Consider the following 26,560-nt stretch of genomic DNA (forward strand, 5'->3'; position numbering starts at 1 on the left):
GCTTCCCTTGGCAGGCTGGTGAACCCCAGGTCTCCTGCTCCCTAGCCAGAAAGGATTTCTAATCCAGGGGAGAAACTCTCCTTACAGCATGGAGTCAGCCTCCCTGTTATCTTCCGGCTGTCCAGTGTGAAAGGGAGTAAGTGGGAAAATGCTGTTTTGCTTCTGGGTGTCAATGAGAGAAGTCTCGAGGAGCCCGTTTCATCTTTACAGCCATGCTTCCCCCTCCCCCCATTCAACCGCTGCAAAAACATGCTTCCCCCTTTTTCTTCTTGATGCCCAGTTGCCTTCGGGTGTCTGCGCGTGGGTGTTGGGGTGGTTAAAGGCTGCTGCTCCAGCTGCTGTACAACTTCACACCAAGCATCGTGTGGCAGGTTTTGTGACGGCTGGGGTTGGGTGGGCACACACATTGTTCCCTGATGGAACTCAGCACTGGTGAGACCGCTCCTCAAATCCTGTGTTCAGTTCTGGGCCCCTCACCACAAGAAGGATGTTGAGGCTCTGGAGCGAGTCCAGAGAAGAGCAACGAAGCTGGTGAGGGGGCTGGAGAACAGGCCTTATGAGGAACGGCTGAGAGAGCTGGGGTTGTTTAGCCTGGAGAAGAGGAGGCTGAGGGGAGACCTCATTGCTCTCTGCAACTACATGAAAGGAGGTTGTGGAGGGGAGGGAGCTGGCCTCTTCTCCCAAGTGACAGGGGACAGGACGAGAGGGAATGGTCTCAAGCTCCAGCAGGGGAGGTTTAGGCTGAACATTAGGGAAAAAAATTTTCACGGAAGGGGTCACTGGGCCCTGGAACAGGCTGCCCAGGGAGGTGGTTGATTCACCTTCCCTGGAGGTGTTTAAGGGACGAGTGGATGAGGCGCTGAGGGACATGGTTTAGTGTTTGATAGGAATGGTTGGACTCGATGATCCAGTGGGTCTTTTCCAACCTTGGTGATTCTATGATTCTCTGATTCTCTGAACCTTTGTCTTTGCAGCTTGCGACTGCAGCGGGAGGTCGCAGGAGTGCTACTTCGACCCGGAGCTATACCGCTCGACGGGCCACGGGGGCCACTGCACAGGCTGCGCCGACAACACCGACGGTGCCCATTGCGAGAGGTGCAGGGACAGCTTCTATCGCCTGGGGAGCGAGGAGGGCTGTCTGCCCTGCAGCTGCAACCCAGTTGGTAAGGAGGGGCCGCAAACATTTCTGCTTGCAAACTTCCATACACAAAAGCCACCTCTTCTCTCGGTTACGCAGCAAACTGCAAGCTACAGAGTGAAAAAAAGGATTCTTTTTTTTTGTTCTAGTTATTTTTTCCCCCCTTTCATGTAGAAAATATTTTTTGCATTTTATTTTGGTTTAAATTATCCTTAGATCTAATTGATTTTTGGGGTGATGGGGCAGGTAGTTCACCACTGCAGCATTGACTTTATCAAATGTGTTCCGAAATAGATTTTATTTTGATTTTTGGGTTTTTTTTTTTCATTTTCCACTGCGTATTTGTTACCCTGGACGCTACCAGTACTAAAGAGCTCATTTAAATTCTTAATAAACAAGATGATGTGAGCGGATATTTCTAGAAGTTGTTCATAGTGAAGAATTGTACTGAACTTTGGCTGCGTCAGTTTCTCCTACCAAACATCTGAGCAATATAAATACAAACCAGTCGAACCTTTAGCACAAAAGGAGGTGGTGGGGGGAGGAAAAAAATGAAGTGTACTCAAAATGCAAAGTTAAACTCCTTTAAAAGAAACAAAACAAAACAGCAAAAGGAAAAAATTCTGGCAGGAGAGCAAATCTTTTGTCGTCAAGGGAACCACTTGACCCAGATGGAGTGATCCCAGGACTACACTAGCCCACAGCAAATAAGGGAGAAGGAGACAAAAGAGTAACGGATAGTAAGATATGATGTGAGGTTCCAAAATAGAGTAGTTGGAATAAGTAATTGCTTGCAGCATGCCCTAAAAGCAGCCAGTGAGAGTTCTGCCAGGGTGCGTCTCCTATCTAATTTGGTCAGAGAGTCATACGGTTGTGCAGTTTTTGACCAAGAAAGGCCTCTCTTCTGCTGTCTGCTCTCCCAGGTCCTCGTGTCGGACCTTATTTTAAGAGGAGTGAGGGCTGGTGTCAGCTGAGGCAGTCAAGAAGAGGCAGGGAGGTGACTTCTCAGGTCTTTAAGGACAAATTGAAAAGGGTTTTATAACGTATCCATTAAGCTTGTATCCCGTGGCACACTGGCAGCCAGAGAGTATTTGAAGCTCCTAGATTTGTTTAGATTGCTATTTTTTGTCCAAGTACTGTTTATTTCCTAAATAATCACAAGTGAGACTGTGAAAGGGATTTGAACTTTGGCTGTATATGGTAAAGTTTTTGTGAGTTCTTCTGTCCTGTCCAGCCTAATCACCTTATAACTCTTCGCTTCGCTGTAATCTTCTGCAGTGGAGTGAAGTGGAAAGAAGCAACTATTTCTGTATATTAAAGTACTTTTCTTCCGGTAGTTAACTCTTACTGTGCTGACAGCTCCTAGGATACCAACTACACTGGTGCTTGGGAGGAAGCATTTTGTCTGTCATGGATTCAAGAAACCTGCTGATGCTTTTTGTACAAGTCTGCTTGAACAGAGTGGTATTGAGGAGGACGTCCTGCCAAAAATGAGAGTGTTGCTGAGGAGTTTGTTAAAGTGGCACATGCAGCCTCTCTGAGGAGGCGGTTTAGTCTTTAAATCCAACTTGGGAATCGGGGGAGGAAATTGGAGCATGAAAGGCAGAGGTCAGGATATCCTCTGGCAAAGGGGGATATGGTGATTAGGAAGAACACAAGGGATTTGGGGAATAAAATTCCAGAAATGGTGCATTGCAGGGTAAAACAGGCATGCAGTTAGAGGCATGCAAAGGTAACATTGAGGATAAAACAGGAATAAAGATGAGAATGCAATTTGAAGTTAAAATTACGTATAAAAAGGTTGGTTGGTAGGACTACTTAAAGGTGAAATGAGTTTGGAAGACAAGATAACAATTAATCTCCCTAGAGCTGCTAGGGGGAAAATCCCTGCGAACTTGAGGCAGCCTTTAGGTGAGCTGCCACTCATCAGCTTGGAGATGTGCTCCCCACTTTCTTGTCCTATATTTTTTGCCCATTTTGTAAAGCTGAAAAAGGCTAATGGAGCCAGGTGGGTGTGCTGAGGTGCCTGTCCCTGCTCTCCCTGCAGGCTCCCTCAGCACGCAGTGCGACAGCTACGGCCAGTGCAGCTGCAAACCCGGAGTCATGGGGGAGAAGTGCGACCGGTGCCAGCCAGGTTTCCACTCCCTCTCCGAAGCCGGGTGCAGGTAAGGAAGACTCTGCTGCTCTCTAAAAGGGAAAACTAGGTGCCTTCTTAAAACTTTCTCCGTGTGGCTCTTAATGAATTATCCTCTCTTGGCTCTTTCAGGCCCTGTTCTTGCAATCAGGCTGGCAGCACAGGGGAGTGCAATGTTGAGACAGGACGGTGTACGTGCAAGGACAATGTTGAAGGGTTCCACTGCGAGAGGTGAGTTTGTCTTCCTGTGTGGCTTTGTTTCAAGAATGAGAAATATTTGAGCAATGGCGTGAGGTAAACATCAGGGAAATTAATTCTCTTTCCTTCGCCTCTTTAGATGCAAACCTGGATTTTTCCATCTGGATTCCTCCAATCCAAGGGGCTGTACCCCCTGCTTCTGTTTTGGACACTCTTCAGTCTGCACCAATGCCGTCGGCTACAGTATCTATAGCATCACCTCCAGCTTCCAGTTTGGTAAAATGGAGCCTTCCTTTGTATCTTGGGTTGGACTGTAGGCTCAAGTCAGAATCTATCGAAAAAACTTGCTCTTTCCTCCCTGTGCAAGACACAAACTTTGGGCAGGCAGGGCCAGGATCCCTCTTTTGCAAGTGCTGAGCTGCTAAAATAGTGGGGAGCTTCCTAGTCAGCAGCTTGTTCGTTCATCTAGGGAGGAATGAATTCACACCTCCGACCTGGGGCACTTGGTGGTAACGTACACCATCCAGGTTTGAGGCTTTTGTAGCTCGAGTGAAGTGCTGGCAAGGGGGCATTTTCTTAATTTTAAAACCAAATCAGGAGTTTCAGATTAAGAGGATTATAAATCGCTTTAGATTTGGGGTTTGCATGGCTCTGAATAAAACATAGTCATGTTTTCCATGAGTCTGTAAGCTCAGGATCTTTTTTTCATACAGTCAGTTTCTTGTGTCTGCATGTTTTCAGGCTGCATAGTCTGGAAAGAACATCCTTTTTATTAAAAATTTTATTGAATTAAATTTTTATCATGTATTGAATTGTTTTTTGTTTAATTAAACTTTTAATTATTTTTATTAAATTAAATTTTATTAAATTTTTTTTATTATTTTGTGTGAAGGCTGAAACTCACATTCCTGCTTAAGCTCTTTACAAAAGATTTTGAACAAGTAGTTGTCACAGGGCTCAAAATTCAGAGGGTTCAAGTCAGCACTCGAGTTAGGAGCTTAAACTGGAAAGGTGATATTTGCTATCTGCATTCTTCTGCTACTTTCTACTGTCTGTTAGTGCCAGCGTGCAGGCTTAGATCAGTTATAAACAAGCGCTTTGCAGTGTGACAGGAGAAGTGTGTGCAGAGCTGTGTGCTAATTCTCGCACGTTTGATTTTACAGGAGAGGACGAGTGGCGTGCTGAGCAGCGCGATGGCTCGGAAGTTTCACTCCAGTGGAGTGCAGAGACCCAGGATATCTCTGTTATCTCGGAAAACTACTTCCCCATGTATTTTGTTGCACCACGTAAGTCGCTGGACCAGCAGAGCTTTCTGTGCTGCTTGTGCTTGTTCTGTCCTGTCCCCTAACTCTAAGGATTTCTTCTCCTTTCAGGCAAGTTCTTGGGAAACCAACTTTTGAGTTACGGGCAAAACCTGACCTTTTCCTTCCGTGTGGACAGACGGGATACACGCCTCTCCGCCGAGGACTTGGTGCTGGAAGGGGCTGGGCAGAGAGTGTCGGTGCCACTCATTGCCGAGGGCAACCCCTACCCCACTGAGAACGCGGTGACCTACACCTTCAGGTGGGAGGACACTGGGCACTGTGGGAGCAACTGGGGCCTAGCCTGTGGAGCCCCTGGCCCCTGAGCTCTTGAGAAAACAAACCATTAATTTTAGCTCCAAAGAGTGGTCTTATCAAGTTAATTTGAAGTGCACTGTCTAGCAGTGTTGCAGTGCTACAGACTAGGAGAAGTCTGTCTAGAAAGCTGCCTGGAGGAGAAAGACCTAGGGGTGTTGGTTGACAGCCAACTGAATATGAGCCAGCAGTGGCCCAGGTGGCCAAGAAGGCCAATGGCATCTTGGCCTGGATCAGAAATGGTGTGACCAACAGGTCCAGGGAGGTTCTCCTCCCTGTGTGCTCAGCACTGGTGAGACCGCTCCTCGAATCCTGTGTTCAGTTCTGGACCCCTCACCACAAGAAGGATGTTGAGGCTCTGGAGCGAGTCCAGAGAAGAGCAACAAAGCTGGTGAAGGGGCTGGAGAACAAGCCTTATGAGGAACAGGCTACCCAGGGAGGTGGTTGAGTCACCTTCCCTGGAGGTGTTTAAGGGACAGGTGGACAAGGTGCTGAGGGACATGGCTTAGTATTTGATAGGAATGGTTGGACTCGATGATCCGGTGGGTCTTTTCCAAGCTGGTGATTCTATGATTCTGTGATTTATTGCTGATGATGCTTGGCTCTTCTCCTTAGGCTTCATGAGGCTACAGATTACCCATGGAGGCCTGCTCTTACGGCATTTGAATTCCAGAAGCTTCTCCACAACTTGACTTGCATCAAAATCCGTGGGACATACAGTGAGAGGAGTAAGTCGCTGGGCAGACCCGTTCCTCTAGTGCTTTATTATAGGGCTCGGTCACAAATAGCTGCGTCGGGTTGTTTGGTGAAGCCTGTGCCAATTGCTTGCCCTCTGGTCTTTGTGTGTAATGGCATCTCCTGGGGCGCAATTGAGGAGGCAAGGTGCTGCCTTTGAGAGGCTGGAAGCTGAGCACCCATCACCTGCTGATTCTTTGCTTCTGAACAGTGGGGGTTTTGCTGTGTTGCTCAGTCAGTGTCTTCCAGATCAGTAGAAATAGGCAATGCAGCATCCTGAAGGACACGGTAGGAGAGATGTTGGGAGTTAGCGTTTGGCCTCCGTTTCTGCTACACTTGGAATGGTTGCATCCCTCTTCTTTCCTGGTCTTGCCTTAGCATGACAAATGGGAAGGACAAGGTTTATAAAAATCAGGCACAAATTAGGAGCAAAATACTGGGTGTATATTGGGTGTTGTCATGCAAAGAGGAATTTTTGCAGAAAGGTGCTAAGGATGGATTTGCATTTGTGAAAAGTGGGGAAGATGCAGGTGTTTGTGGTAGAGGTGGCTTGTAAAGAGGAACGCGGGGTTCTGAGATGGAGGGGAGGAAAGATGTGGAGCAAGCCATTCCCTGAGTGCTGTAGCCGTTGCAAATATGTGGGAGCTGAGGCTCTGCTTGGTGCTCTGGAGCTGCTGCGGTGCTACAAACACACTCCTGTAAGCTAAAAACCAGCTATGTTGTGTCCAGGCTCCGTTCTGCTCCAGGGAAGGGACTGGGTGGAGAGGGGGAGTTATCAAATGCCAGACAAAGGAATGGCCAGAGAGGGAGAGCTGAAGAGTTTGCCCTGAGGCATGGTTTGCAGACACTGTGTTAGAAACGGTGTATTAAAGACATGGGCTGGGCTCCCTGGAAAGACAAGAATTAATTTTGGTATTTGATCTGGAAATTGAAACCATCTGTCTGCAAAACAGAACTTATTTTAACTCACCTGACTTGCTCACATGTGGTTCTCAGCATCCTCCTCTGTTTTGTTCTCAACTTTCCTGCCCTGCCCACGTCCTTCTTGGGTTATGTAGCATCTTTTCTCACCTCTCTAAACTTTCCTGGAGGAGCTTGCTTTTTGATTCACCTTACCAGCTGCGAGCATCCGCTTGTCTGTGTCTTGTACCGTTCAGATGTGTGTTTGTCAAAGCGATGATGAGAGCCTGTGTGGTGACCAAGTGTTTCCCCTCTCGGTTCTTTCTAGGTGCTGGTCACCTGGATGATGTTACCATCACAAGTGCTCGCCCTGGACCTGGTGTTCCTGCGGCCTGGGTGGAGAGCTGCTCCTGTCCGGCGGGATACGAGGGGCAGTTCTGCGAGCGCTGCTCCTCTGGGTACCGGCGAGAGACGCCGAGCCTCGGGCCCTACAGCCCCTGCGTGCCTTGCACTTGCAACGGGCACAGTGAGACCTGTGAGCCCGAGACGGGTAAGAGGGGCTGGCGATAACACAGAGAGCAGCGAGAGGGTGATTCTTCTTTCTGGGTTGGATGATGGAGAAAATAAACTGTGTCCCTCTCTATTCCAGGTGTGTGCAGTTGCAGGGATAACACAGCGGGGTCTCATTGTGAGAAGTGTCGCGATGGGTATTACGGAGACGCCACAGCAGGCACGGCATCAGACTGCCAGCCCTGCCCCTGTCCAGGTGGCTCGAGCTGTGCCATCGTGCCCCGCACAAAGGAGGTTGTGTGCACCAGCTGCCAGACCGGCACTACAGGTGTGTTCCTACACGAAACCCCTCCTTTCTACTCCCCACATGCCTGTGGAAGTGTGTCCTGCTAGTTTGAGGGCTCTGACCAGTGCTTTGTCTTCTGGTTCTTGAATCCTGTGTTCAGTTCTGGGCCCCTCACCACAAGAAGGATGTTGAGGCTCTGGAGCGAGTCCAGAGAAGAGCAACGAAGCTGGTGAGGGGGCTGGAGAACAGGCCTTATGAGGAGCAGCTGAGAGAGCTGGGGTTGTTTAGCCTGGAGAAGATGAGGCTGAGGGGAGACCTCATTGCTCTCTACAGCTACCTGAAAGGAGGTTGTGGAGAGGAGGGTGCTGGCCTCTTCTCCCCAGTGACAGGGGACAGGACGAGAGGGAATGGCCTCAAGCTCTGCCAGGGGAGGTTTAAGCTGGACATTAGGAAAAAATTTTTCATGGAAAGGGTCATTGGGCCCTGGAACAGGCTGCCCAGGGAGGTGGTTGATTCACCTTCCCTGGAGGTGTTTAAGGGATGGGTGGACGAGGTGCTGAGGGACATGGTTTAGTGTTTGATAGGAATGGTTGGACTCGATCCGGTGGGTCTTTTCCAACCTGATGATTCTATGATTCTGTGGTTCAAGTGCTTCTCCTTTCCTCAGCCCTATTTTCTGTCCTGTGTGAGGCTCAGGGCTGCTCATGTTTTTTGTACCTCTCTATGAAGAATAAAAAAGGAAGCAAAGGCTTAATCTGTGTGGAGTGAACATTTCTGTGCTCCATAGGTGAGCTGTGCTAGCTTCTTACAGAGCTCTGCTCATCACATGGTGCTGAGCAGAAAATAAGACGGATTGAAAAGAGCCAGGAAGGCGGGTCTGACTGAAATAAAATTAGAAGATGCAATTTTCCAGCCAGAGAGGCACTGTGGGAGGCTTGGAGGGGAGGGCCAGTGCCCTCCCTGGGAAAAGCAGGAAGGCTGCAGTGACTCACAAGCACTGCCCCAAAAATACAAGATCAGATTTATGCTCAGCAGTTTTAAAGAGAAATATGTGAATGGGTACAGATCTTTGCTTCTTGGTGATAAACCTCGAAGCCCAAGCTTGTACCCGAATCATTAAGCCTTTTGTTCTGTCTGCAAGCAGCAAAGATGACCAGCAGCCCCTGTGCTTCTCTGCTGATTTTATGCTTAGTGTGGCAGAGTCCAAAGTACAGAATACCTATAAATGCTTGAAATGCTGAGTTAAACCCCTGCCTGAGCTCCTGGGGGCTCCCGTGAAGCAAGGAGAAGTCCAGGGGTCCAGGCTCCCCGCAGCTCAGGTGTCCATACGGACCTCACCTTTACTTGTAGCTGTGTGATCTCTCAAGAGTTCCTCTTCTCTCCTGCTGCCTTCGTGGGATGTGACGGGGAAGGTGAAGGAGCAGAGGGTCTGCATGTGCAAGAACTGCCTGGATAATGGAGCTTAGAGCTGGCTAGGGAGGTCAAATTTGCTGTAAGTGTAGGGAGCAGCTGAGTTGGATGCTTCAGTGGCTGCCTGTGGAGGTTTGGCAGATCTTTTTGGCAGTAGGGTTTGCTGGAGCAACCATGCCCCGCAGAGCTCTACCTTCTTGGACTTTTTAAATTAACAACAAATAGGTTTGGCTCAAAAGGATAGGAGGGAAAGGAAGAGCTGAAATAATTCATAATGCAAAGTTCCAGTGAGAAAGCAGCTTAAATTTATAGATGGGGGAGGATTTGTATGTGGTTTCGCATATCTTTCTGGCCCCAACAGAAGGATGAGAGAGAAGAGTGGAGAGGCCAGCTCTTTAGTAAGGGGTCTGGGTAAGGTGGCAGCAGAGGGCTTTCTGCTGTGACCCACGTGTTTGTGTTGTGCCCCAGGCAAGAGGTGCGAGCTGTGTGACGATGCCTATTTCGGAGACCCGCTGGGTGAAAACGGTGCTGTGAGACCTTGCCGCCTCTGCCAGTGCAACGACAACATCGATCCCAACGCCGTGGGCAACTGCGACCGCCAGACAGGCGAGTGCCTCAAGTGCATCTACAACACCGCCGGCTTCTACTGCGACCGCTGCAAAGACGGCTTCTTTGGGAACCCTTTGGCCCCCGATCCTGCTGACAAGTGCAGAGGTGAGAGCTGGTTCTTCTTGCATTTAAAAATGGTTTTGTCCCTAAGAGCTGCTGTTCCTCGGTGTGTTGTTAGGACACAATGCCAGGCTGTTCGTTCCCATCAGCAGTGATGTGTGGCTTTATCCTGGTTTGGGGATTGTAGCTTGCTAAAATCCTTGTGTTTGTGGATGCTTACTGCCATCAAAGCAAAAGCATTGTGTGATGCAGGGGCTGGGCTGCTGCGTGTGTTGGATCCAGGCCTGTTTAGGGCCTGGCTAGCAGAGGACCAACACAAGGGACTTACAGCTTTCTGTGTATTTCCTCGTCCCTTTTATTTTTGCAGCTTGTCACTGCAATCCCTATGGCACTGTGAATCAGCAGACAAGTTGCAATCAAGTGACCGGGCAGTGTGAGTGCCTCTCTCATGTCACTGGGAGGGACTGCAGCGCTTGTGAACCTGGCTTCTTCAACCTCCAGAGTGGACGCGGCTGTGAGAGGTGACGTTCACCTTGACTCGGGGCAAAGAGCCTAGTTTTGGGTGGGCTGGGCTTACCTCATGCAGGAGTTTGATGTTTGTCGCAAGTAACTGATGTGCCTTGGTGCTGCTGTGGGTGGGGAAGAGCAGCAGTCAGAGAGCAGCTACGAAGGCTGTACAAAAAGCTTAACTTATAAATAGAATCGTAGAATAGTTTGGGTTGGAAGGGACCTTAAAGCCCATCCAGTTCCAACCTCCCTGCCATGAGCAGGGACACCTCCCACTGGATCAGGCTGCCCAAGGCCCATCCAACCTGGCCTTGAACACCTCCAGGGATGAGGCAGCCACAGCTTCCCTGGGCAACCTGGGCCAGGGCCTCACCACTCAGCGTGAAGAAATTCCTCCTTCTGTCTAGTCTAACTCTGCCGCTTTCCAGTTTATACCCATTGCCCCTCATCCTATCACTCCAAGCCTTTGTGAACAGCCCCTCCCCAGCTTTCTTGTAGCCCCTTCAGGTACTGGAAGGTCTCTCTAAGGTCTCCTGGGAGCCTGCTCTTCTCCAGGCTTAACAACCCCAACTCTCTCAGCCTGTCCTCGTATGGGAGGTGCTCCAGCCTCCTCTGGACCCGTTCCGACAGCTCCATCTCCTTCTTATGCTGAGGATTCCAGAACTGGACACGATCCTCACTATGAGGTCTCGCAAGAGAGGAATAGAGGGGCAGAGACACCTCCTTCACCCTGTTGGCCACGCTTCTTTTGATAGCTTTATAAATAGCTTTAAATTAGGGTTTTAAATAGAAAAGCGCCACGTGACTGTGTGATCGTTGGTAGCAGGGTCTTGTGGGTTCCCTTTTTTAGTGCAGGCACCGAGTGACCTTGCGTGGGTCAAAGGCTCAGCACCACGCCTCCTGCATCTGTATGGCAAGCAAGGTGACTTCGGGCGAATGGAAACATCGAGCTGTGCTCACTAGGGCTTTTCCACCCCTGCCTCGTCACTGCCTGACACGTGTCTCCTTCCCCCAGGTGCAACTGCCACGCGCTGGGCTCTACCAACGGCCAGTGCGACATCCGAACTGGGCAGTGCGAGTGCCAACCTGGCGTCGCCGGCCAGCATTGCGACAGATGCGAGGTCAACCACTTTGGCTTTGGCTCCGAAGGCTGTAAACGTAAGTCTTGAGTGGCTGGAGCGAGGCAGATGGGAAGGATGTTGCACAGCCAGCCTGGTCTTTGCTTTCCAGCCACCTCTGGGAATGTGTTTTACTCGCACCACTGTTTGTCACAGCAGAAGTCGGCATTTTTATGTCCACGCTCTGCATGGTGACATTTGTTCTCTGTACAATAGCTTATTCCTTTTTACCTTCTTTTTCCCTTCTCTTTGGTGTAAATAAATTCTCTGAATCCTCTCCTGCAACAGCCTGTCTCCTAATGTTAACTCTCTGCTCAGCTCCCCACAAATGGCCAGATTCTGTCTTGAGGAGCAACAGATCTTATAAACAAGATTGAAAAAGAGGATGACCCAAACTTTGTAATCAATATCCCTGCCTGTAAAGAGCAGAAAAATTAACTGCAGTTGGTCATAATGAAATTATAATGCCTTGGAGAGGCAGTAGCAACACTGTGAGCCCATGCAATGCTGTTGTGTCCAGCTAGACAGAGTGACCTGCGGTGCCTAGAAGCACCCTGATTCGGGAACAGGGCTCCAGCTGTGGGTCTGTGTGTGTCCTGTTGCTCTTGCAGTCAGGGTATGTTCTCACCCTGCAGGTTTTAGGGTATTTCTCCCTCTCTCCGCTCTCACTGAGGTTTAACTTCCCCACAGCCTGCGACTGTGATCCCGAGGGCTCGCGTTCCCTGCAATGCAGGGAGAACGGTCGCTGCGAGTGCAAGGAAGGTTTCGTGGGGAATCGCTGCGACCAGTGTGAAGAAAACTATTTCTACAACCGCTCGTGGCCAGGCTGCCAAGAGTGTCCAGCTTGTTACAGATTAGTGAAAGATAAGGTAAGGCCAGAAATGCCACTGTAGACGGTACCACTGAAGACAATGGCACGTGCCTGCTCGTGCACCAGCTTTTATGCGGTGGCTGACTGACTCCTGCTGAAAGCAGAGAGGATCGAGATGCTTTGCTCTGTGTTGTATCTGGGCTCTCTTCCTCTCACGTAGGTGGCAGAACAACGAGAGAGGCTGCAGGAGCTGGAAAATCTTATAGCGAATCTAGGTACGGGAGAAGACGCTGTAACCGATCAAGCCTTTGAAGAGAGGTTGAAGCAGGCAGAAAGAGATGTTATGGAGTTGCTCCAGGAAGCGCAAAACAGCAAAGGTGAGCTGACCTGATCAGACATGGACTGACGTGAAACAAGCTCTCTAACGTGAAATGAGCTCTTTGATGTTCCCTTTCCCTTAGGATACAGTGTTTTATTTCAAGCCTATGCTGTGCATCGGGATGGACAGCTATTCCAGATAGCGCTGAGACAGTGTATGTTGTTGTCAAAACAGCAGTGGCTCTGCTTTTATCCCTGCTGTTCTCCCAGTGGTCTCTATTGTGGGTGCAGAGTGAAGGTCTCCCTCTAGCTCTGTATACATGCAAGTATTTTATGCATTACCTTCTTCTCTGGATGCAAAGGAAGTTTTTGCTACTTAAAAAAGCAGCAGAATTTACAATGTGCTTATTATGCTTATAAATTTGCTCAGCATCTTGAGATAAAGCAGTTCTTTTTGGAATATCATCAGCAATCAGAATGAAGACTTCAAAATCCTTCTGGCAAGCTTAATTAGAATCATAGAATCACCAGGTTGGAAGAGACCCACCGGATCCTCAATTCCAACCATTCCTATCAAACGCTAAACCATGCCTTCAAAATCCTTCTGGCAAGCTTAATTGTCCCACCATCAGGTGTATAATGTTCTGAAAAGTGCTGTTGTGGTGGCCTATAGCTGCTTTTCCTGTTAATGTTTACTTCAAATTCATTCTTGTAGAGATGACAGTTCCAGAGAATATCTGTGAGCAGGACGTTAAACAGTGTGACAGTGGTTTGTCTGTAAGGTCTTTTTAATGTATAAGCTGACGTGTGTTTTGGAGTAGAGCAACTTGAAGACTAGTGACTCTGCCATCACTTTGGTTCAGTGATTGCAGATGACTTTGGAAAAATCTGTCCCCTTTGCGTGAAGCTGAGAAAAAGCCGATGCACATCCAATGCTTGCATTTGCTTGGGAAGATCCCTGCCGTTTGGAATGTTCGCTGAAGCTCTTCTCAGTTTTAGCTGAGGTAGCTTTAGCTGTCTGCTTGGCATCTGTGCCTACATAGTGGTCCCACATGGCTGGACAGGAGGATTGGGACTGGAGAAAGGGTGAGGAAATGGATTGGGTTTTGTTGTGGTATTATTCATCTTCCTTTCCACCTCTTAGAATCATAGGTTTAGGCTGGAAAAGACTTTTAAGATTATAGAGTCCAAGCATAAACCTCAAACTGTTTGCTCCAACACTAAACCATGTCCATAAGCGCCAGATCTACGTGTCTCTCAAATCCCTCCAGGAATGGTGACTCCACCACTTCCCTTGGCAGCCTGATCCAGTGCTTGGCAGCCTGTTGGGTGAACTAATATTTCTTGCTATCCAATCTGAACCTCCCCTGGTATGACTCGAGGCCATTTCCTCTTGTCCTATTGCTTGTTATTTTGGAAAAGAGAAAAGCATCTACCTCGCTGCAACCTCCTTTCCGGGAGCTGCAGAGAGCGATGAGGCATCCCGTCAGCCTTCTCTTCTCTTTACTAAACAACCGCAGCTCCTCGTAAGACTTGTGCTCCAGATCCTTCCCCAGCTCTGTTGCTTTTCCCTGACTGAGAGGAAGCTTAAATGCAGCAAAAACGACCCTTGTGAAAGTCTGTGCCCACCTCTAGCACTTACTTGTGTTTTGGGGGCTTATAGGTTGTACAGATTGGAGAACCAAGGCTCTGTCTGGCCAGTTCTTGTCATCCCTTCGGTTCGTGGGGGGAGTTTGGGGTAGGTTTGCTATTCTGCGCATCATCTGGCTGCTCAGTGTGGAGACTGTGTCTGGCTTGGGGGTAGCCACGGTTGCCCAAGGTGGGGAGTAACCTACCACCCTGCTCTTCCCCCATCTCTGCTTACCTTCTAGGAGTTACGGTAAAGAAAATTCACAAAGCAGATGTTTCATAGCTGTTGAGGAGCAGCTCTGTGGTCTTTTTTAAGTCAGTGATAGTGTCAGTGAAACATGATTCTGAACACAAAATCCTCCGTTGGAGTCTGTTCCAACACCCAGCAGGCTTGTCTTATTAGTAGTTAATGACTTTTCATTTCTCATATTTGGTGCGCATTCTGATGATGACTTTGATCTCAAGCTGACTGACTTACGAAACAGCTTTGCTGGTCCCCTTTCAATACGGGATTAACCTACCAACATGTTGCCTGCACTGGTAAGCTGCTCCTCTAGCTTCTCTCCCTGCTGTAATTAATTTTGCTTCCTCTCTTTTATACTGTGCATTTCAGACGTAGATCAGGGCCTCATGGATCGTCTCAAAGACATCAACAGCACGCTAGCGAATCAGCTCAACAGGCTGAGGAACATCCAGGGAACAGTGCGGGAGACAGAGAACCTGGCGGAACAAGCCCGCGTGCGGGTGGAGGACACAGAGGACCTGATCAGCTTGGCTTCTGATATGCTTGAGAAGGCGAAGATGGCAGCTAACAATGTGGTGAGTGTGCCGCCGAGATCCCATGTGGTTAGGAGAGGAGAGGACCTTTCCTTTCTGTGCCTTCTGGTGTGTTTCTCTGCTTATTCTCTCTCTCATGTAGCAAATTTGCTATGAAAATACCTTCTCCCCTACCCAGAATAATGGGACATAAATAAAGAAAGATCACCAGTGTCTCTCATAGGTTGTATTTCAGCCCCCGCTTGAAGAAACCAATGTAAGAAGCCCTAAATAAATGTCGTCACCTTTGTTTTCAAGGGTTAACCAGTGGTGGAAACTGCATGGGCATAAGAAAAAAATACAGAGAAGTCAGAAGTAGGTTAGAGACATCTCTAAGCATTTAGATCATGGCAATGAATATTTAAAGCAAAGATGAATAAAAGATGAAGAAAGAGCTTTAAGAGACTTTTTTGTTCTTTCTTTCTTCCAGTCCATTACCCCCCCGGAGTCAAGCGGGGACCCCAACAACATGACTCTATTGGCAGAAGAGGCCCGTAAGCTGGCTGAAAGGTAGGTTGTGGCAAGACATGCTCCTCACAGCCCGCGGCTGGGCCCTGCTCTGCCCTGCAAGAGGCAAGCAACATTTTGTTTGCTTTATACGAAGCACACACCCTTTGCTGAGCAAGAGACTGGCACGGCAGGTGTGTGAGGGCAGAATAAAATCTGGAACTGAATATAAAAACTACTGGCTGACAACTCTAATGTCATGATTTTTCTTCTGTAATCCTGTCCAGACACAAAAAAGAAGCTGATGAGATTGTTCGCCTAGCCAAGGCAGCAAATGATACTTCCACAGAAGCGTATCACCTGCTGCTGAAGACCCTGGCTGGAGAAAACCAAACTGCGAATGACATTGATGAGCTCAACCAGAAGTGAGTCAGTAACAGAAACTTGTTTTTACTTCCTGGCATTAGAGCAGTTAGAACTAAAGCTCCTTCTGTAACGTGGTGTGCTTTGGGTTTTATGGGAGCTATCTTTCAATTTCTTAGCCTCTCTACTCTGTTAGCAAGTTCAGTCCTACAAAAATAATGTAGCGTAACTGGATCCTCGGGTTTTTTTTAGGTATAATCAAGCAAGGGACATTGCTCAGGACCTAGAGAAACAGGCCAACAAGGTGCTTGAGGAGGCAGAGGAAGCTGGAAACAGAGCCCTGCAGATCTATGCTAATCTTACCAGTCTGCCTACTGTGGATTCCACAGGGCTAGAGGTATGTGGAAAGCGGAAAGCGTCGTGTGCAGTGTGTGAGGTTGCTGACATACCTTGCGTGTGCTCTGTTAATGTATCTCTTCATGAGAACAGCCTGTGGAATTTTTGTCCAGCCAGGCATACGCCAGACTTGTGCATTTCGGCTTTAATCAGGATTGGTGCATGTGGGAAGCTGCGCATGTAAACCTCCACCTCCCCCAGTCTCTGAGGGACAAAAAGCCTGAGCAAAATGTTGTTTGCCAAACATGTTGACTTGAACAGAGAAGTGCAAAGATTTTGGTTCCTTCTGAATTCTGTGGAGCTGCTCCCTTTACTTGCTTACTGTAATAAAGTAGATTTTCTTGCACGCAAAACTGTTTGCAGCCTCTGTCCTTTGTTGCACTGACCCTCGTGGCATCCAGAGCTTTGAGGGCAAAGTTGCAACTGTAGTTGTAAGAGACAGGAACTCGTCGTAGCTTCTGCCTGTTTGACTGCTAGAAACTACACCGTGTTTTGCCGCCTGTTTAGAAATTTTTTAACGTTCAGCAATTTGCAATTGTTTCTGATCTCCACCTGCAGAATGAAGCAAATAAGATCAAGAAGGAAGCGGAGGAGTTAGATCAGCTAATTGCCAGGAAGCTGAAAGATTACGAGGACTTGAGAGAAGACATGAAAGGAAAAGAGCTAGAAGTAAAGAACCTCTTGGAGAAAGGGAAGACAGAGCAGCAGGTCAGTTGTGTTTTGTGCAGGCTTTTGTAAAACCCAAAGGAAAACAAGCATCTGGCCAGATATGAAAGATTTGGTCCCATTTGGTCTTATTTTGGCACTGCTTGTTAAGCAAATATCGAAGAGTGGTGCTAGAAAGGAGATGCAAAAAGCTGGTAAAAGCAATGGCATTGAGGCTGTACGTGAGAATAGGAGATGTTGGCCGGGTGTGGTGTTGTCTCTGTATTCACCTGGTTTCAGAGGGAGCGTTACTGCTTGGGGATGAATGCTGGTCTGTGTAGTGTTGGTGTTCCAGGCTGAGCAATACTTTCTGGTACACCTAGATGGTCGTCCTTCAAAACTTAAAAATTTATGTTGGTATGTGTCATGTCTCCTTAGACTGCAGACCAGCTCTTGGCTCGAGCAGATGCTGCAAAAGCCCTGGCTGAAGAAGCTGCTCGGAAGGGCAATGGCACGCTGCAGGAGGCCAATACCATTCTCAGCAACCTGAAAGGTAAAGAGAAAGCACTTGCAGTGAATCCTTCGATTCCTGTGCTACAAGTCACTTGGCAGCAGGGTATCTTGTGGAATGGACCATGCTATTGCCAGTACTCGAGTGTTGGGTGGATTCTTTTGAGTTTTTTTTGCTTTAAAGAAAAATCAGAAGTGTTTTTAGTGGCTAGAAACCTCCTCCTATTCAGGTTCCTTATTTAGCATTAGAAGATGTGTAACAGAAGAGCTGCCAGTGTACACCCCCCACCCCCACAGCTCGCTCTTCATCCCCGGGATGTCAAGGTGCTGAAGCATGACTAGCTTGGTCCAAGAAGCATCTCAAGGCTCTTCTGAAGTGAGTGATAAGAATCTGTTTTACCCTTTCTCAGATTTTGATAAGCGGGTGAATGATAACAAGACGGCGGCGGAGGAGGCGCTGAAAAAGATTCCTGCCATTACCCAGACCATCGCTGAAGCCAACAATAAGACGCGCCAGGCAGAGCTGGCGCTCGGTAATGCTGCTGCTGATGCCCGTGAAGCCAAGAGTAGAGCAGATGATGCTGAGAAAATCGCTGCTTCTGTTCAGAAGGTGAGTCCTTTGCAGTTCTGAAGCCACTTCCCCTGAGATACTGGTGTGCAACTGTGTAAATGCCTCTGTTGCAGTTATTTCGTGGTGAGCCCTACATGCATTCTGCTTCATTCCCCGCTAGGGAATGCCAAATGCAGCCTGATAGGAAATTGATGTGTTTTGGTGAAGAGGATTGAAGGAAGTGCTGCCCCTTCAGCACGTTTTTCCATCCTGTTCCCCTTGTTGGCTGTAGAGCGCTGCTGCTACCAAAGCTGAAGCTGACAAGACTTTTGCTGACGTGACGGGACTGGCCAGAGAGGTGGATGACATGATGAAACAACTCCAGGATGCAGAAAAGGAGCTGAAGCGGAAGCAGGATGATGCTGAGCAGGACATGATGATGGCGGGCATGGTAAGTAATGCTGACAGGTGGCAGCAGGAGCATTAAGGTGCCTTCTCCTTGCTGTCCTGGCGGTGCAGGCTTTTCTCTTGTTGCTGTCTTGGAAAGACAGCACTAGGACCAGCTGTTATTCAATCTCTTCCAAGTTTTAGGTGAGATTGAAAACATGAGGCAAGCAAAGAAGCTCCCCTGGTGGCATTAGCATAGGTTCCCTGCTGGAATTATGAGAGCCAGTTTTCTTAATGCAACATTTTTATTTTAACTGAAATGCGACTCTCGACTCTGTTCTGACTCTTCCTGCAAAATCCTTCTCGGTTATCAGGGATCCCCATCCTGAAATAAAAATAAAACTCATAATAAAACTCATAATTTGAAGCTTGTCAGTCTTCGCCAGCGCTGTGATTAAGATCTGGGTGCAGGGGTGTAATCCTGGAGAGAGGAGGGATGTGTGTGACTCAGTACCTGGGCTGATGTGTTAGAAGGAAGAGGGGATGGTTTCATAATCCCTACAGCCTTTTTTGTGCTCTCATTTTTATCCCCTGCAGGCCTCACAGGCTGCCCAGGAGGCAGAAGACAATGCAAGAAAAGTGAAGAACTCTGTGAACAGCTTGCTTGCTGTCATTAATGACCTGCTGGATCAATTAGGTAAGGCTGTAGGTAACGTCTCGTAGGCCTTTGGGTGTTTTCCTGAGGCCTGATGTCTCAGTGCTGCAGGTGGCAGGGGTGCTGGCTTCCCTGCTGGTGCTGTGCCCACCATCAAACGGTCCAATCACTTCTAGAAACGGGGTTTGCATCTTTTCAGCAAGGGGTTTGGTTTTTTTTTTTTTTTTCCCTGGGGGTAACCTCAGTGCTCATTGTGTGATGATCAGTATGGCTTCTCCGTGAGCTGGGGGCTGGGGAAGGTGTAACCCACTTGGCTGATGCTGTTTTAAACGCTGTTTCTAACTCAGAGGTGGCCTGATGAGTATCTCCAAATGAGCTCAGCACCTAAACCCAGTGCATCGGAGGCTTTTTAGTGGACTTCACTGTTTGCTTCTGGCTTTTCAGGGCAACTGGAGACAGTGGACTTGAACAAACTGAATGAGATTGAAGGTACCCTGAACAGTGCCAAAGACCAGATGAAAGACAGTGACCTGGACCAGAAAGTGTCTTTCCTTGAGAGAGAAGCCAGGAAGCAAGATGACGCAATACAGGCCTACAACAGGGACATTGAAGAGATCCTGAAGGACATTAGCAACCTAGAAGACATCAAGAAGACCTTGCCGTCTGGCTGTTTTAACACCCCGTCCATTGAGAAACCCTAAGGGTGTGCTGGGGGTGGGGATATTCCCCCGGTGAGCGGTGGAGCGGTGGTTTGGCTATGGAGTGCCTTAACACACATTACCTTCTTCAGATCCCCAACTCTTCGCTGCTCGCAGCCACTGTTTTCTTTTCAAATCAGGATAAGTTGAAAGTTTTTTTTGGTTTTTTTTTTTTGGGTTTTTTTTTAAGAGAAGCAAATTAAATATCTGTCTTTGGGCATCAAAGGGGTTTTTTATATAAACTGTCTTCCCAAGCACTCCGCCTTTGCCCCTCTCTCAGACAGTTTGCCTTTGATTAGCGCAAAGATGAGAGATGCTCTGGCCACTCTGTAACATGGCTCAGAAATAACCATGAGAGCTGTATACAGCAAGGCAAAACTAACCCTACTTTCTCTCCTCTCTCCTTCCCTCAACTTCCCTCAACTGAGCTCTCTGTCCCTGTGAAGGAAGGGGATGGCTACCAAAGTATTACTGTAATGGCCAGTATAGCTGCACTCGTTCAGATCCCTCTTCCCAACTTCTAACCCTGTGAATTTATATTTTTATCATTAACTAGTGGCCGATGGACAGTGTTGGTAGCCTGTGACAGAATAGCCAAAGCCTCTTTCTGAGATGCTTTCTGTGATGATGCATCGCTCTGAGAAAAACGCAGCCTCTGAGAGGAGGAGCTCTTTGGGAAGATGGGATATTGGTGGAGTAGTAGGTCTTGCCGGCCCCGCTCCTGGTCTGTGGAGAAGTTTTGGGTCTGGTCTGTCGGATAGTCTAGGCTGGGCAGCGTGGAAGCCGTGAGTTGTGTTTCCCATCTGTAGGTGTTGCTGTTGAATTTGCCAGAGTGTCTTTTTTTTTTTTTTTCCTAAGGCTACAAATGTCTGATTGACAGATGAGTTTGTTCGAGCAGCAGAAGTCTCGCTGAACTGGAGAGCTGCCATCCAGAGAGTCACTCTGGCCTTCACATGGAAGGTCTTTGGGTGGGAAAGAAAGAGGGCACGCAAGTGGAAATTAAAAGGTCTTTCTCCCCATCTTTTTCCTGGAGGGAGACCAGTGGCGTTTTTCTATCCCTTGGCATCGCTTTCACCTTTTGCCTTGTTCTCAAGCTGGCAGAAAGATCTGGAGTTTACCAGTGCCCTCCTTTTGCCTACCCCGATCTCCTGGTCACCATGAAGCCACCACAGCACAGGGACCTCAGGCCAGGCTCGGGTGGCAGGGCTGCACGTCACCCTGCTTCTGCCGCCTCCCCGCAGGCTCCCTCCCCGGGCAGTGCCTCCCAGCTGCTTACTGCTGGTGGCGGGGAGGGAGGGGCAGCTCCTCGCTCCCCCTTGGGGCCTCCTCTGAGATGAGCGCATCCCCTGCAGCTTCCTCCTCACCTCCAGCCTGGCACCCTCCGCCCCTTCCTTGAGACCCACTATATATCTATCCTTAAACACTATGCAACTTTGTACGTTTGCGTAGCGGGGAAGAAATTATTATCTGACACACACTGGTGCTATTAATTATTTCAAATTTATATTTTTTGTGTGAATGTGATTTTTTTTTTCTGTTTTTTTTTTTTTTATCATGATTACAGTGTGAGGAAGTCTCTTGTGTGTTAGTACGTGTGCGTGTAAATACACTCAGCCGTATTTCCAGAGCGGCACAGCCTGGCCTCCTCTATGTGCTTTCCCCCGTAGCCATCGGGGCACGTGCGCCGGGGGTTGCTTCTCCGTGTCTTATTCCCAAACACCTCGGTGTTTTTCTTGCCTGGGCTCCTGCTTTCTTCCCTCTCCGGCATCCTCAGCGCCCGTAATGGCGTCAGCGATAACCACCCTGCCTGTTGGGTTGAGGCCTTCTCCAACACCAGCCCTGACGCACGGTGCTCGCAGCCCCGTCGGGTGCCCCCTGTCCCCAGAGCCGCTGGGCTGGCAGGAGCTGGAGGAGACTGGACCCAGCGTTGAGGTGGTCGGAGAGCTGGATTTGGGGACGTTTTGATACCACTGTGCGAGGCAGGAGGCTTGGCACACCCTGCAAACCTCGCGTCGCCCCCGTACCCCTTCTTGTAGAGCTTCTTGGCCGTTTACCAGCTCGGGGTTCCCCCCTGCCTGCAAACGCACCTGATCCCTGGAGGAGAGCTTTCCTGGGCACGTGGGATGCCGAGGTGGGTGCTGTGGCCGGTGGCTCTGGTCGTGACACCTCTCTGCCAAGGCTGCGAGAAGAACAGACGCCAAGATGCGTGCACGCCCTGGCTGACCTCAGGCCTAAGGTTTCCTGCTTTCTTCTCTTATTTTTTTTTTTCTTAAGCTGTTTTTAACAGAATTTTATTTTTAAATAAAAAGAAATCTCTATAAGCGATCTCTTAATCACTACTGCATTACGGCCATTATTCATTGTATAAGTCCAGTTATTTCTTTATGTAATGTGATGATGTGACAGCTGCTGGTGGAGTGCTGGGTGTCACGGGCAGCGCGTGGCAGTCCCTTCATCGCCTTATTCCTGACTGTGGCCCCCTCAGTATGTGCCTTCGCTCCAGCTTTTTGCCTTAATCTGTGGTCTCGCTGTCTGGGGCGGTGAACAAAATGCAACACTTGCAGTTTTTATGTATAAAACAGTATTTCTTATTTATAATAAAGTCTGAATATTTGTAACCCCTTACACCTTGGCATTCTTTTGAGTGTTGCTTTCTCCGGGGGTGGGTGTTGATAGAGATTTGTCTCGGTTGTAAGATTCACCTCTTGTTTAATTAACTGGATGAGCTGGGTTGGGGTGGGAGAAAGGAGAGGTGATGTGGAAATTTGTGTGGTGGGCTGCGGGTGGCTGCAGTGGTTGTGATTTCTCCCCGCGTCCCCTGCTCCTTTGCTATGGCTGCTGTGAATTTTATGCTGCTGGTTTTCCAGACCTTCAAAAATCAGGTTGTGTTGGTGGTGCTGGAGCTGCACTGGACTGCCCTGGGGGAAGGTTTCTTTGGAACAGAAAGGTGAATCCTCTGAAAACTTGGAAAAAGACGGGACTTCTGGAAAGACAGACAAAGCCCTAAGTAAGGAAGCTGTAATTTCTACTGGGAGCTGCCCTAAGTCTGGGTTCTCTGGTTGTTCTGCAGGTCCTGTCTGCTGGAGCCCAGGATGAACGTTCCTCTTGAATTAAGTAAGTTTTTAGTGTCAGGGCAGACTGCTGCAATAACAGCCCAGGCAGTCTGGCAGCCACGCCATTTTACAGCTGCAGGCGGGATTGCTTTTATTTTTCTCAGCAGAGGCAAATGCTCGAGTCTCATTAACTTGCATCAGAGTTAATCCCTTCTCAACCGGTAAGTTCTTGTCATTATTTGTTTACTTCAGTTTGTCTAGCTTCAGCTTTTTGTTCTTCAGCTCAAACTGCCACTGATGCGTTTGTTGTCTAAAATACCCTTCTTATTTTTGGCCAGCACTGCTGTTGAGCAAATGCCGGCTGGTAAAATCTGTCTGACCTCTCAGCTGGGCTGTAGGTTGCAATTTGGGAGCAGAAAACCTGGCGGTTGGTGACCTTGCAGCTTGACGTGGAGCCTCTTACCATTTTGGGGCTGGGAAGGCAAAGGCAAGTCTTTATTTTATCTTTGGGTCATACAGCGTCAGAGCTTGGTCTGTGAAGCCCATGTGAAATCCCACGTTAAGGTAAAGCTATAGGTCTTGGTGGATTTAGGCTGAGTCTCTAAAACGTGTAACGCTGGTCTGAAATGAGATTTTGAGGACAATATGCCCTATCTGCTGCAGGGAGGAGCAGTCCCAAGGAGCATAAGAACCACTGCTTCTAGCTAGCTGAAGTGTTTATTGACATTTTGGAGTCCAGGTAGAAACATGCTCCTCAGGTTTTCTGCTCAGCATGGGCTGAGCTTGACCTCTGGGTGGAAGAGGAGGGACCTTGCTGAGGAGTCACCAAGCTGTGCTCTGGTGGCTTATTTTTCTCCTCGAATTCCCTGTGGTTTTCCTTGTTTTCTGAGTTCAAGCTTCATTATCTCTCATGTGCTCCCTGGAGAAGTGAGACGGTGGCAAGGGGAAGGACTTGGAGAGAGCAGCGCCAGTTATCAGCTGGGGTCTTGGCAGATAGTTGAGGCGCCTCTCCCAGCAGAGGGGGAGAGCTGATTCAGGAGGGGCCTTGGAGGTGGAGGGCTTTGTTGGATTTGGGGTGCTTATGGATTTCTCTGGGGAGGCTGAAGTTCAGAGGACCTGACTTTGTGGGGCTGCTGAGCCAGGTTTTCTCACTTCTGGGGAGGGTGAGGTATTGGCAGAAGATGCTAAGAGCTGGAAGCAACTGCCTGGAGGAGGCACCTCTAGTCTTGTGGCTTGGATTGGGTGAAGAAGAGGACGCGTAGCTGTTGAGGGGTGAGCTGGTGGTGTCCTGCGCTTCCCATGTACAGCTGTGACATCTTAGACCACTTTTAGATTAGTTGGCCTTTCCAGTTAGCTGCTGGACCCTATCTTCTGCATGCTTCCACTCCAAGAAACATAGAGTCATAGAAGATTTGGGTTGGGAGGGACCTCAAAGCCCATCCAGTCCCACCCTCTGCCATGGGCAGGGACACCTCCCTCTGGATCAGGGGCTCCAAGCCCCATCCAGCCTGGCCTTGAACCCCTCCAGGGATGGGGCAGCCACCACTGCTCTGGGCAACCGGGGCCAGGGCCTCCCTGCCCTCACCGTGAAGAATTTCTTCCTCGTGTCTAATCTAAATCTTCCCTCTTCCAATTTAAAGCCATTCCCCCCCTTAAAAAAGAATCCAGCTGAAGTCCCCAGCCAAGCCCAAGAGCCACCAGTGGGGAGGCAGTGAAGGGAAGGCAGCGGGACATCAGCGCTGCCTTCTCTCATCTACGTGTGTCTGTCTCACCCCCTCGCTGGTGTGGGCCGGGCACAGGCGAGGCAAGGCCAGACATGATGGCATTTCCTCGCTCTGCTGTTGCCTGGCCCTACCCTGCTTGCTCATCGCTGCCGCTGTGACCCCTGCTGTCCCACTGCCTGCCCCTGCCCATCCCAGCAGCTCTAGGGCAGCAGCTGTCCGTGGGGACAACGCTAACCCCAACCCTTGCAGCTCCCCAGGGAGATTTGTCTCATCCCAGCAGAGCCCCAGCCTGAATCATCTCCTCCAGGCGATCCTGGCTGAGCACCCTTGAGCTGTGCCTCTAGACCCACCCGAAACAGCCGTACAGCCAAAATGTGCCAGGAGGCCATGTCTCCTGAAGGAAGCTGGTGTGTTCCTTGGCGAGGGAGAGGTGTATGGAATCATAGAATAACCAGGTTGGAGAAGACCCACCCGATCATCGAGTCCAACTATCCCTATCAAACACTAAACCATGTCCCTCAGCACCTTGTCTACCTGTGCCTTAAACACCTCCAGGGAAGGTGACTCAACCACCTCCCTGGGCAGCCTCTGCCAGTGCCCAATGACCCTTTCTGTGAAAAATTTTTTTCCTAATGTTCAGCCTAAACCTCCCTTGGCAAAGCTTGAGGCCATTCCCTCTCATCCTGTCCCCTGTCACTTGGGAGAAGAGCCCAGCTCCCTCCTCTCCACAACCTCCTTTCAGGTACCTGTAGAGAGCAATGAGGTCTCCCCTCAGCCTCCTCTTCTCCAGGCTGGATGTATATTTTGGTTTGGGTTTTGTTTTTAAAGGCTCCTGAGCTATAAACTGTTTTCCCTTTCACCTGTGCCCTCGGCTTCTCAAAGCAGGCTCAGGACCAGCTCACTGAGCCGTCTTCCCGTGCTGGCACGGAGGTGGGTCCCTGACCCAGCACTGTTCCTGGGTAGGGAAACCAAAGTCCAGGCTTTATTGCTGCGCTGCCCCTTTGGTGATACACATGGAGCAGGATCCCAGGAAGTTCTGCGTGGCCAGATAAATATCTGCTGCCAGACTGGAGGAGAGGCTTCTCAGGCTTGAGGAGGCTTCAGTGAGGTTGGGTGTGTATGCATGGCCACTGCAAGCAAGCAGAAAATAGCTCAGGGTTAGCCGCATCTCAGCAAACCCTGGAGGAGAAGTGAGGCTGTCTGCAGAAGGAGCCCAGGACAGAAGATGCAGGAGGACGTTGCAGCTCAGAAGGTCCTTTTGTGGAGGGAGGCCTGGGGCTGCTGGGGATGAGCTGGCCTTCAAGGGCACGCACAGCCTCCTGGTGTCATTTGTCTGTCATGAGTCACCAAAATGGGTTTTCTCCCTTGGTTACAGCAATAAAACTATTGCTTCGGGGCCTCCACACATCCATCACTTGCCACTGGCAGCCACCAGCAAAAATCAGATTATTATATGGATCCAGACTAACCTTGGAGCGGGTAATTCTGCCGTGGCCACGTCCTCAAGGACTGAGGCGCGCCTGCTGTGTGGTGCTCTCCCTGCCGTAGCAGGTTTCCTAGCCCAGTTATCAAGAATGAGTGCAGGATGTCTTCAGGAGGACAATTCTTGCGTGGCAGATTAAAAGACCCAGGTTCTCCAGTGAAGAAATGCCGATGAGTTGCAATGTCTGACAAGCGCCGCTGTTCTTCGTGCCTCCCATCGCTTACATTTCTGCTCACGCTAAGAGGTAACGTTCCCGTTCATCATGTCCACCAGACATTTTCTAAAGGTGCTGCTGCCATAGTGATGGGGAATATTTGTTTTGTGAAGGGTGGTGGGAATCAGTTTGTTCCAGATCTGACCCATTTAGAAAATCAGGGCCCTAGAAAATATATTTCGGGTAGCTTCACACACATGTTCGTGTGGTTTTCAAAGGTGATTTTGAAGGATGGTGGAGGATGACTAGGTAAGAGTAACCTAAGTAAATATGTGGAAATGACTGGAGAGAGCTGTGTCAGTGCCTTGTTTGCAGAAGTGAAGTAAGAGGTGGGGTGATAACGGTGAGATAGAGGGGATAATGTGGAGGAGCCAGGGAAGGGAAAAGCTTCCTGATGGTGAGAGCTGGTCTTCCAAGAGAGAAATCAGCCAAGGACTTGGGCTGGGCAAGGTATAAGGGGAGCACTGTACCGATAGCACTGCTGGAGGAGATGATGTTCCCAAGCAGAGGGGTGTCAGTGGGTAGGAAGGACGCAGCAGAGGCATTTGGGGCAAGTGATGTGCTTCAGAGCCAATGGGGTTAAGTAGAATTAGAAGAATATGCAGACCCTAAGAACTGCCAGATTGGTGGGAACAGCATA

The 26,560-nt window shown here is 49.2% G+C and overlaps 1 protein-coding gene across 1 annotated transcript in view; it reads left to right on the forward strand.

The window, feature by feature from the left end:
* The window catches only part of LAMC1 (laminin subunit gamma 1), a 64,876-nt gene extending 42,805 nt beyond the window's left edge, over nt 1–22,071 (forward strand). The window contains exons 5-28 of the mRNA XM_069862310.1: nt 975–1,163; nt 3,186–3,303; nt 3,405–3,503; nt 3,610–3,746; nt 4,634–4,756; nt 4,844–5,033; nt 5,702–5,814; nt 7,050–7,271; nt 7,371–7,559; nt 9,396–9,641; nt 9,964–10,117; nt 11,119–11,261; nt 11,912–12,090; nt 12,253–12,409; nt 14,593–14,798; nt 15,226–15,305; nt 15,530–15,667; nt 15,858–16,002; nt 16,560–16,709; nt 17,085–17,199; nt 17,567–17,766; nt 17,999–18,157; nt 18,691–18,790; nt 19,193–22,071. Of these exons, the coding sequence (XP_069718411.1) occupies nt 975–1,163; nt 3,186–3,303; nt 3,405–3,503; nt 3,610–3,746; nt 4,634–4,756; nt 4,844–5,033; nt 5,702–5,814; nt 7,050–7,271; nt 7,371–7,559; nt 9,396–9,641; nt 9,964–10,117; nt 11,119–11,261; nt 11,912–12,090; nt 12,253–12,409; nt 14,593–14,798; nt 15,226–15,305; nt 15,530–15,667; nt 15,858–16,002; nt 16,560–16,709; nt 17,085–17,199; nt 17,567–17,766; nt 17,999–18,157; nt 18,691–18,790; nt 19,193–19,449 (3,809 nt within the window). The 3' untranslated portion in view covers nt 19,450–22,071. The remainder of the gene's footprint in view (nt 1–974; nt 1,164–3,185; nt 3,304–3,404; nt 3,504–3,609; nt 3,747–4,633; nt 4,757–4,843; nt 5,034–5,701; nt 5,815–7,049; nt 7,272–7,370; nt 7,560–9,395; nt 9,642–9,963; nt 10,118–11,118; nt 11,262–11,911; nt 12,091–12,252; nt 12,410–14,592; nt 14,799–15,225; nt 15,306–15,529; nt 15,668–15,857; nt 16,003–16,559; nt 16,710–17,084; nt 17,200–17,566; nt 17,767–17,998; nt 18,158–18,690; nt 18,791–19,192) is intronic.
* The last annotated feature ends 4,489 nt before the right edge of the window (nt 22,072–26,560 follow it).

This window comes from Phaenicophaeus curvirostris, chromosome 8, assembly GCF_032191515.1.
Source record: "Phaenicophaeus curvirostris isolate KB17595 chromosome 8, BPBGC_Pcur_1.0, whole genome shotgun sequence".
NCBI classification, from domain to species: domain Eukaryota; kingdom Metazoa; phylum Chordata; class Aves; order Cuculiformes; family Cuculidae; genus Phaenicophaeus; species Phaenicophaeus curvirostris.